The 12,320-nt window shown below is 36.0% G+C and overlaps 1 protein-coding gene across 3 annotated transcripts in view; it reads right to left on the bottom strand.

Moving 5' to 3' along the window:
• The window catches only part of atp11a (ATPase phospholipid transporting 11A), a 78,628-nt gene extending 68,166 nt beyond the window's left edge, over positions 1 to 10,462 (bottom strand). For 2 of the 3 annotated variants that reach the window (XM_077246311.1, XM_077246313.1), the window contains exon 1: positions 9,988 to 10,450. In XM_077246311.1, coding sequence (XP_077102426.1) covers positions 9,988 to 10,026 — 39 coding nt within the window. In that variant the 5' untranslated portion in view covers positions 10,027 to 10,450. Of the gene's footprint in view, positions 1 to 9,987 lie in introns of all 3 variants that reach the window. The other variant, XM_077246312.1, reaches the window with a different exon arrangement.
• Positions 10,463 to 12,320: the final 1,858 nt, after the last annotated feature.

Below are 12,320 nucleotides of genomic sequence, written 5' to 3'. Positions count from 1 at the left end.
TGGAGAGTCTCTTAGGAATATTGTGTTACAAAATGTGACGTTTTGTTTCCTTTCTCTCATTATAAGAAGATATAGCACAGGTCTATGGGGAACTGGAAGTCACTGGGTCACACTGTTAATGGCCGTCCATTTTGTGCTGTCAGTTTCCATCCCTTGTTTAGATGTGTAAATCCCCAACACACATCGTCACATGCTCCATTGGTGAGTCGCTCAGACAAGGACTGCTTGTGTCGGACTGACGCACACACATACACGCACAATGCCTGAAGGCCAGTGAGATGATAGCAGCTTTCTTGATTGGCAGTCTTATAAGTCTGTTGTCTATTTCGACCCCTATTCTATTCAAATAGGTTTACTGTTGGACAGACAAAAATATATTCTAATATGCTGATTTGCTGTTCAAATAACATTTCTTATTATTATGAGTGTTGAAAGCAGTTTCTGCTTAATATTTTTGTGAAAACGGTGATAAAAAAAATGTCAAGCTTCTTTGATGAATAGAAAGAACAGCATTTATTTGAAATCAAAATATTTTGTAACATTATAAAATGTATTTACTCTCATTTTTTATCAATTTAATGCATCCTTGATGAATAAAAGCATTAATTTATTTTTAAAAAATTGTTCTGACCCCAAACTTTTGAATGGCAGAGTATATTTTCTTGAGTATTGATCACAATATTAATGTAACCATTTGGTCTAGAAAAAGTGTCTCATTGTTCCATCGCGACAGATGCTAAAAATGCAGATATTTGATATAAATATATCAAAACATATTTTCCAATGAATCTCTCTTTGCCTTCCTGGCTGGGTTTTTACCACCGGGGGCCTTATGGGATCAGACAGGGGTGAGGTCACATGACCAGAACTTTTGGCAGCTTGATCTGCTGAACTCTCCTGTCAGGTTAATCTCCTTTAGAGCATTCGGTGTTTGATGGAGGGATGGGATGGAAAGAAAAAGCGAATGAGGACAAGTGAAGGTTAGATTATTGTGTTTGATAAATTAAGGGCTATATTAAAACACTCTTATGTTTCACATTTGTGAAACTTCCATCTGGACAAATGCGAAAAGCCAAATGACCATTACAGTATGCTAAATATAGCTCTTTCAATCTAACTACTCATTTCATAAAAAAAAAAAGAAAATGATTCCAGGCTTTTTATTTAAAAATGGGACTTTCAAGATTGCAAGAAATGAAAAGTCAGTTCAACCTCACTAAATGCATACTCAAGAGGATGTCCCTTAGTCTTTTAGCATGGACAAAAAAGAACAGTACTTAATCTATCTCCTATAGAAGGTTTAGAACTTGTGAAAACATTCCTTTTCACAATGATCTGGGACTAGCTTGTCCATTCTCTACCTAAGGCCCTGTTTACATCTGGTATTAAGATGCTTTTGGTCGAACGGATCACAAGTGGACAACGACACCATTACAGGTGCAAACGGTATCTAAAATGTTTTGAGCTTATCCATTTTCAACAACTTCCAGAGGTAGTGGAAAACGCCTAATGCGCCTACTGGATTTTCTTTCGTAGTGTTTCGATGCACATTTGGTCAAATGCATTTGAATGGCCACAAAATACCACCTACTCTCCACCTACTGACCTAGTAATGCGTAAACAGTATGGGAAGTGCACTAGCCAGGCGGGATTTAAAATTTGTTGGCTGGGTTAAAGACAAAACACGTACACAGCGTTCGCTGAGCTTATAGACCTTGCCCTCGAAGAAATCAGGACAGAAGGGATTGTGCAGATGTTGGATGCGAATTTCCCCATTCTCACTAGCTGTTGCCCATCTATCAGAAAACTGGTGATACACTGACAAATAGAGCTAGGAACAGAGAGCTGGGTTAACTTAGTCTGGAGGAGTAGGCCGAGAGTCCACAAACAGGATCCTCGCATAAGTCCCTGATTTGTTGCAGGATATAATGCAGTCCAATGTTGATTTCCTCATCCACTGACCTGTTTCCTAGATAAGGTACTTGTGATCCGATCAACCAAAACGCATCTTAATACCAGGTGTAAACAGGGCCTACAATTTTCATCAGACAGAGTGTTAAACTGATCTCAGGTCAGCAAAGAAACAAATGCAGCGTGAATATCCATTCCCAGCAAGCAGGGACACCTGGATCCAAGCAGCTGAGCCCTTGTAAATGCTTCTATCGATCTGTGGGAACACTGCATAAACTCAACAACACTTTCATATAAAAGACAGTCTGACTCAGCACAGAATGTCTGTTGAATTACTCAAAACAAAAATCATTTTATTACTACACATCTTCTGGAGGGATCTCTTGAGAAGGGCAGGCAGATCTTTTATGTCATGATGACAGATTCATTTTTTAATTTACATTTATATACATAAATGTAGTATACATGATAACATTCCCAAAGATTAAGAGAAATAAAATCAGTCAAAAATTTAACTTTTAGTTCCACTGAAGGTCATGTTCCATTTCGAATGAATCCCTCCACATCTTAAAGCTAAATGTAATGCCCAAAATCCTATTTCAAATAAACACCTGCCCATTCAATGGCATTCAGACTTCTCTATTGTTATTGAGTGGAGGGTCATGTGTTCTTTTAACAAGCACAATTCAATTTCACAGCCATCAATAGGCCATTATTCCAGTGGCTTTTTCCTCTGACTGTTGCATTAAGAGTGCAGTAAGCCCTCAAGAGCTACAGTACTTTATATGGGAGCAGAAGGTCTACAACAACTGAGTTATCATCTGGGCATTTGCAGAGGCTTTGAGCAGTCTGAAGTATGATTTAGGCCTTCCTTATCCTGATTAAGTGGTAGGCTAATACACATCGTTGATTTATGAATCTGAGTGAAAATTAAGGCAAAGTTTTTACTAGTGCGTTTTACTAGCATTCAAGCATTTTTATGTCTCGCACAGGAATGTCTCCACTTTCCCTCAGTATCTCAGCTGAACTTACTATGCATAACTTGCTACGGTTACGCCAGTTGTCCACACTACTTCTGAGTTTTTTGATCCTCGAAAACTGAGACTTTTGGAAATGCTGCAGACCCAGTTTTAGTTTGAATACTCCTGGGTTGTGTGTCAGTGTAACTGGACCAAAACGAAGACTTTTGAAAACTAAGGTGTGGCTTCCCACATTCACTCCCTGATTGGGTTTTCTGTAAGGCTGGGTAAAAAATATCGATTTCTCGATTTTAATCGATTATCATTTTTACGAACCGATATCGATTCTTAAATCCCAAGAATCGATTAGTCATCCTGTTTTCAGTTGATGAATGAATGGAACATTGTAGCGCGCATCCCATCCAATAAATGCAATAATCTTTGTGCTTTGTTACTATTGATATGAAACAAAGTCTCAGATTTCAAATTACGTCCATTTTCTTACGAAATTCAAAAACATAAATACCTTTTGGCGCTGTGGCGTGAGATCGCTCTGGCGCAGCTCAAGAGAAGCAGCAGCGCCGAGCACACATAATCTTCTCTTCCGCCTTAATATTACCAGTTACAGCGTGAAATAAAAATGAATGAGCATCTGAAAGTGTGTTAAAAGATAGAGTATAACTTATCGAAATCCTTGTTGTCACATGGAATCGCTCAATCATTGTTTCAACCGAGGAAAGACGTCAGTGAAACAGCTTGTAAACAATGTCATGTAACGTCACATTTACCTCAGAAAAACCATATCCAGTGACCATGAACTCGTTAGTCAGCTAGAAAAATTAACTCCAGAGAGGAGCATTTTGCTAAATATATGCACCATATTACATATGCATTTTATGTTATTTTATAATCATTTTATGTTTTTCAATATTTAAAGCATGTTTGAATAAATCTGGCAAGTTTTTATGACAGCCACCATTTAAATATTTATATTTCATATAACTTTATTATTAGAAAAATAAATAAAAGTGTAATTGTTTGTATACAAATCAGTAAATCTTTACCTTTAATATTAGGCTATAGTAGGCTAATGAAACAATTTTAATGATACAACTGACTCCCATAGTTTACAGCATTGGTTAAGAGATTTGTTTTCCTTGAGAAAATTTGCCATGTATTGTACCTGATATCCAAAATAATCAATATTGAATCGAATCGTAATCGAAATCGAATCGAATTGCAAGCTTGTGAATCGAAATCGAATCGAATTGTGAAATTTGTGTCAATACCCAGCCCTAGTTTTCTGGATCATTGCGTATCCTTCTCTGATTTGTCACGCCCCATCATATGACCATTACACTACCAGAACACGACCAGCCTTTTAGACTCTGCCTACATGTGCAAGAGGCCAGCTATTAGAGCAATCGGCAACAGTTTACATTACTATGCGCGTGCCCACTGTGCATAAATGGTCATGTGACGTGTTTTCGGACGGAGATCTTTTCTGAAACGCAGTAGAAACGCCAGTATGGATGAGAAACGTTGTGTTAAAATGAAATCACACTAGTGTGGACATAGCCTTAAATAACTTCTATGTGTTTGAAAATTCTAAATCATAATTTTAACATAAATCTAATAACACTTAAGAAAATCTTAAACCCCCCTGGAAAAAAAGAAAAATGGTAATGAATGAACAACACTCTCTGCTTGTTGCAGCATGTTTTTATTTTTCCTTAGGACAGTTGAAGTGAGTCTATACAGGGTTACACCCAAGAACTCCAAACTCAAGGTCTTTTGCTGGTTTCTATCTTGAGCTTCCCTTTCAAATGTAATTGTCTCTACACTGTAAAGTTTAAGACTAAAGGGTTTGGTTTTTCTATAGATCATTAACCAACACCTTAGTTCTAAGACTTCAGATTTACTTGTTTTCTGAAAGTACAGAAAACCCAATACAAATACCACAGACTGTCAGAGTCACAGTCATATGATTTGTCAAATGACTATTTCATATTTTCTTGAGAGAGAGAGACAGAGAGAGAGAGAGAGAGAGAGAGAGAGATAGAGAGAGAGAGAAACTGTTATGTTGTGCTAAATGCATCAATTTTGTTGGATCACGCTATTTCCTGCGATAGTCTGATACTTTTATATTTTAATGGAAGTTGACAATTCTGTCAAAACATAACCATGTCTTTCTGGCCTTTATTAAGCTTTCTTCAAGCATTTTTCTCTGTCACTTTCACACACAGCCATGTTTCCACCCTAAAGCTACATCAAATGATTACCCCCCCCCCCCATCCAGTTTTTGAATGCGCTTTTCTTTACTGAGCTCAAATCCAGCGACACGTACACAGGGGAACAAACCTCAGCATTATTACATCATGTTTGACCACAGCAACAGTCATTAGATCATTCTACTTAGCAAAGAATCACATGGTGCTGCTGTTTGACAGACCCTGAGGGACCAGGGTTCGGCTGACAGTTTGCTGTCAGTTATCAGTTGCTCAGAATGGAATATAGCTGTCCGGTCAAATGGGAAGAGTCTAAATAAGAGTTTGAGCGAACACATTCAGCCATTTTATTGCAAAAATCTTATAGCGGTTTTCTCACAGAGCCCCCATTCTGTAAATAACGGCGCAGACCGTGAACTTCAGTTGAACTATGATGGGCACGTCAAGCGTGACGATAATGATTATCATTTCACCACCCATATTGATTACCAACAATTCATTTATCATTCAGGATACGGTTCACGGGTCAGCATCTGTTGTCGGCGGGATGAATGACGAACAACCGCGTGTGACGGCATGTGTACGTGTGTGCGTGTGAACATGCACATCTTCTTCAGCAGTGCCAAAAATGTCAATTCAGTATGATATGAGAGGGAAGTAACTGATGACAGAATTTAATTTGTGTTAACTTTGACAACAGCATCACTCAGATCTACCGCTGTTAGCTTTATTAAACCAACCTTATCCATCATAAGAAACTCACATACAGTAAATACCCACATCTGGTGCGTTCAAATTTGTTGGGACGTTTTTTGCCGAGGACATCAGCCAAGCGTCGGCTGCATATTTTAAATGTATTCCAAATAATACTTCATGCAAGTTCTACTCTCATACTAAATGGATTTTTTGAAATACAGTAAAATCATCATGTTCAAACTAAGTTGTAAAGAGAAACACAACTTGCTTGCGATGACTTTTGCATGTTGTCTGACCAGCAGAAACATATTCCTGCTCATGATTTCCAATAAGTCTTTCCTGCTGGCCCGCAGACGATGAGATTACCTCTGTACAAAGAGCTCAAATTACCTCAAAGCCTCCTGAGACAGGATATGGGCAGTCGTGCAACTTCCTGTCTAGCGATGGGAATTATTCAGAAGCCGGTGATGGCTCGAAATTGCCTTTTTGTGCAGTAATACCATGCTGGAAACCAGTTCTGTCATGTAAATAGTTGTATACATTGTTTAAGACAATTATTCTGTATTATTAAATCAAAGTGATTGTTAAACTAAAATCAGCTAAGAAACAGTTAATTCGCTACGTTCGGAATATAGTATGCAATTTTGCGGTACTAGGCTACATCTATGTAGAATACTATATTTGTCAAAAAAAGCAGTATACAAGAGAACCATGATTTTTAACATTTCTTTATTAATAACTACCACAAGTTAAGGGATTTTTACACAAAATGCCTTGGTAACGTAGCATACTAAGATTTGAAATGTCTACCGTGGAATAATGAGTACCATTTCACTTGCATACAGCATAATATTCAGTAAGTAGAAAGACATTACTCAATTCAATAAATTGATTTTAAAACGTTTTTCAAAAAACTATCTCCATCTGCCACTGGTCGATCAAAATGATCTCCCCATCCCAACTTACACCATTGGTTGAAAATGTTCCCAGGTTAGGATGTTTTGAAAGCACCAGAGTTTTACTTTGTGCTAGGGAGAATCAATCTACAACTGACTACTTTTATTTGAATACTGAAAAGTATTAGAAATGTCGAAAAGCTGAAAAAAATAAACACTACACACATTCTAATCTAATCCAGAAACATTTGACTGGACTTTAAATGAGACAACAATTACCATTTATCTAACCTACTATTCTGCTGATTCTAGCTGAACGAAAAATGATGAGCTTTACATATCAAAACAGGTTTCCATTTCATATTTATCTTCCTACATTGAAAATGCCCATTCAGCAGACAGACTCTGAAGTGAGCGCTACTACAGGTGAAAGCAAATCATTCCACTGTCACTTCCTTTGTTGTCTGAGCCAGTCAAATCCACACAGGGACTTATTTCTCATCTTCTCTGACCCATCTCATTCTCCATCATCCTTTTCTCGCTCCATCTCTCTTCTGCCCGGTATACTCTCATTTGCCTTTCTCCACTCACTCTGCCAACCTGCATTACCAAGCATTAGATCAAAGCAGTGGGGTGGACTGTGCTTTTCACAGGAAAACTCATGTGACTAACACACTCCGTCCGATCTCATGACACAGCTCCATCTAAATGATTGGTTAGGCTGGGATAAATGAACTGCTTGTTTTCTAGCAAAATTGACTTGTATTTACCTTTCATAAATATTTGAACTTTTCCTCAGGATAAGCTTAGAAAGAAAGACTTGCATTTTATTGATTTGCATTTCAAACAAAGCATTTTTCTCAAACTGTTTTATATATATATATATATATATATATATATATATATATATATACACTGTATATATATATATATATAAAAGTAATTAAAAACATAAAAACTATAATATCCCATTGATACTAAAATAACACTGAAGCGATCATTCCGTCCCAAAACTCTCTCAGTCTGGCCTTATTGTTGAGCCCTATGTGTTATATGGTTTACCGTAAAAACATGAGCAAACAAAACACAAACAATAAACACAGGCGAGAGGTGTTTGTGACATGACCATTATGTCTCACGTCATGTTTATCGCACACTCTTCATCTTTTCATCAGGTTTTTTCACATACTGTCTAGACAGTGCAAGAGATTTTGCTCATCTGTTCGCATGTCAGCTTGATTACAGTGACAGAGTACAGAATAACAGATTAATATGTCCTTCAGTGATGGGGGAACTAAATACTCATGCAATTTTACAGGCTTTTTCACAATTTCAGCCACCAACCAATATTCTTAAAGCCCGTTCACACCAAGAACGATATATAAATATAATTATAACTATATATTAGCATCCACACCAGCGGACGATATCGTTCTGTTATTTCTAAGCTCGTGCTTGTCTATACTCATGCTCGAGCTCGATACAGCAGGTTGGATTCTGATTGGCTGTCATTGTTTTTATCATACATTAGCTAGATAAAATCGTTCCGAAAGTGATTCCAGCAATATTGTTTCTCTGTGGCGTTTTGGTTATAGCTGTGGTGTGAATTCTGCTATTTTTTAACATTGAGAACGATTTTTAGAACTATATATTTATTTTCCTTGATATGAACGGGCCTTTAGTAAGAATATAAACAACTTAAATGTTGTTCCATTGCATCTAACATAATTAATACATCATTCAAGATCAGAAACTGTCCGAACATTAAGCTCTCAGCACACATAGATTTTGCATAATATCCTCAAGTTATTGTATTTACATATAGTACAATAGATTTTAACCCACACAATCTGGCTTATACTGTATGCACTACTAAATAAAAAATAGCATCTTGCCTAAGGGTCCTTAAATTAGGAAACTTACAAGTTGCCACTACTCAAAGTGAATGTTGTCTATAGTAAAAATGTCCTTAACCTTGCATGCTGACACATATAACCTGCACATATTTGATTCAGTTACTGAGCAAATCTCTTTCTCTAACCCCGAACAGCTTGGACAGTTGGTTTAGCGTGTACTCTTGCCTATACTGAGTGCTAAGTGGCTTAAAAAGCAGGTCTAATCTGTGTAGGAATGGCATGCAGTAAGCTATCGATTGAACCCGTGACCCGTGCATGAAAACGGTTTGATTATATAATAAAACAATGTAGAGCAACAATGTTACTTTTTTCTCATTTTTTACTGATGCACAAAATAAGATGAAATTCAGCCTTTATAGCACTTCCTATTAACGGGGTACAAAAAAAGGTTTTAGATTATTTTATCTTATTATTATTTATATGAATTATTTTTAATGATTTTTACCTTTATAAATAAATAATAAAACAGGTCAAACAAAATGCTATATTTATCAAAAATTAAATAAACCAGAATTAAATAAACACAATTAGGAAATTCAGTCCAAATTACGCAGTATAGACAGTTTGGAGAAAAATTTGGTTTAGTTATTGATAAACTTTTATTTCCATTGAATTAAAGAAAAATAGGTATTTGAGGTTTACTGTTCTTACAGTAACTAGCAAGAATGTATGGTTGAGCTTGACTAAAACACTATAGTTTGGCCAAAATGGCCATTTTAATTGAGGACATTTAGACATTTGATGTGTTAAAACTAGTTTATTTATTTATTTATATATTGTCTGTTAGATATTAGTTTAATCAAACATGTTCTTACAACCAAATCATAAGATTTGGGGTTTCATGGGGTGCTTCCTACGTTAATTGTAAAAAAAGAAAAAACTCATGTTACACTAACGTCTTATATTGACATTAATACACTAAACGACTCCCATTATTTTTCAATGACCAACACCATCCGCGCCTGTTTTAATTCATTGAGGCAAATTTCCATTTTTGATATTTCATAACACAAGCTGTGATTTGTCACTCATGACCTCAGCGGGTGTCTTCACGAGGCATTAAAATATAACATTAGTGACTTCGCTTGGGAATTCAGACAGGTCACCGTCAATCGGGATCGGAATTGAACCGCAGTGAAAACTTCATTACAAACGCCTGAGATTAGTAACTGTAAATACCGGTTGCGTCCATTGCTAGCTTTACACATATTTATTCACAGACAGGCTCAAAAGTGATGCACACACGCCTTGTAAACGGACAAATTAAGATACGACGTCTCATTTGCGGATTTAAAGTACAAAAAAATGTGAATCAGCAGCCCCTTCGAAATGGAGCAAACCAAACCAACAAGTTGTCGAGAGTGATCGCGTGTCTACTCACGTATCTAGTGATGAGGTTCCGGATGGTGCTGAAATCCATTCTGCTCGAGCCGCTCCAGGTGTGCTGCTGTCTTCGGTTTCTCCTCTAATCTTGTAGATTGGGTACATAAAACGCTAGCTGATCATTGTACCAAGTCTCTGTTCCATGTCTTCTGCGATCTTCTTCTAGGATTGACAAATTACAGTCCTTTACGACTCATGCGATTATATATATCTATTGAGCGCCTACTGAGATGATGAAGGCTACTATGTATCTAAGTCCGAACGTTGTCATAGTGACATGCTCCGGTGTCACCCATACATGCACTGACTGAGGGAAAAACAACAAGCTCTCGTTCCGCAAGGTTTTGTCTTGATATTTTAAGTGACTGACCACTTCTTCCTTCTCGAGCGTCCCTTCGGGCTGTTCTCTGATGTACTGACGTACTCACTCACTCTCCTTCTCGGTGTAGTAGAGCCCTCCCGAACGACCAGTCTGCGCGTCATGAGCGCATGCGCACTCCGCAGCTACACCCTCCCGCCCACAGCCTGCCCTCCGGCTAGTCCCCCATCCATTCAATCGGCTTTAAATGGATAGTTCACCCAAAAATGATTTTACTCACCCTCAAGTTGTTCCAAACCTGAATGAGTTTCTTTCTTCCGTTGAACACAATAGATATTCTGAAGTATGTTGTTAATCAAACAGTTGACGGCAGCCATTGACTTCCATAGTAGGGAAAAAATAACATGGAGGTCAATGGGTGCCGTCAACTCTCTGGTTACCATCATTCAGACTCAACATTCACTCCAAAATCATACAGGTTTAGAACAACGTTAGGGAGAGTAAATGATGACAGCTTTTTCATTTTTGGGTGAACTATCCTTTTATCAAAGAAACGCAAGCATTTTAGATGTATCTAGGCTACATTATGTGTGATGACTCACTGAAATATTATTGAAATAAATGGGAAAAACATGTTGGAATAGTTTGTTAAAAATATCCAATCATTTAGCAGACGCTTTTATCCAAAGTGACTTACAAATGAGGAGAGTAATATGAGCTATCAAACCAACAATTATCATACTAAATATTATATAATTTACAAATTATACGATAATTATAATTCAATTATCATATTGAAATCAAGTCTCTGTACCAAGTCTCTGTACCAAGTCTCTGTACCAAGTTATTATTAATAAAAAATGTTTTATTTTAATACAATAGCCATATTTTTATAATGTTTTTATAAATAATAAAACAAGAACAATTCATAATAATTTATAATATTCTATCATAATTCTTGACCTAAATGATTGGGCTGTTATTATGAATTCATAGAAATATTTATTTATTCAAATCAATTAAATTATGATAATATAGTAAGAGTTATAATAATAAATAATATTTCATTTATATTCATATAAATTATCATGAGTTACTTATTTGATTTGTTTTTTTAAATTTATGGACCTGTTTATCATCCTGTGCACAATTTATATGTTTATCAAAGCTAGTAATTTATCCCTTTACATCTTTTAGTAAAAGACAACTTTTTGTTATTAATGGAGTCAAATATATTAGTTAAATCAATTTAGGTAAACTATTTCTTCTTTTCTTTTTACTCTATACATTTCTTCATCATCTTCTTTTTCTTCTTCATTAAATTTAATAAGCATAATAATAATAATAAATAATATTACATAATTCATAATTATTAGTGCTGTCAAATCGATTAATTGTGATTAATCAAATCTAACATAAACATTTGTGTGTGTGTGTGTGTGTGTGTGTGTGTGTGTGTGTGTGTGTGTGTGTGTGTGTGTGTGTGTGTGTGTGTGTGTGTGTGTGTGTGTGTGTGTGTGTGTGTGTGTGTGTGTGTGTGTGTGTGTGTGTGTGTGTGTGTGTGTGTATGTGTGTGTGTGTGTGTGTGTGTGTGTGTGTGTGTGTGTGTGTGTGTGTGTGTGTGAATATATTTACAAACATTTATGTTAGATACGATTAATTGCGTTTGATCGATTTGAAAGCACTAAAATTATTCATATAATTTATGAATGAGTGCAGAGTTTTGTATTCAGAGTTACATTTTTTAAGTTTATAGTCCTGCGCAGCATTCATACTTGATACATTTATATAAAAAAAGCAATTTACCCCATTTAGGTGTTTAGTAAAAGACAACAACAACAACAACAACATAATAATAATAATTTGTATTATTATTATTATTATTATTATTATTATTATTATTATTATTATTATTATTATTATTATTATTATTATTATAACCAAATTACTTGTTCTGGATTTTGCGTTTAGGTAACGTTTGTAGATAGGAACGCTTTCCCGAGTCTCACTTT

Source organism: Siphateles boraxobius, unplaced genomic scaffold (assembly GCF_051911475.1).
Source record: "Siphateles boraxobius isolate OS27281-9 unplaced genomic scaffold, OSU_SipBor_1 29, whole genome shotgun sequence".
NCBI lineage: Eukaryota > Metazoa > Chordata > Actinopteri > Cypriniformes > Leuciscidae > Siphateles > Siphateles boraxobius.
This window is presented reverse-complemented; position numbering and strand designations above follow the sequence as displayed.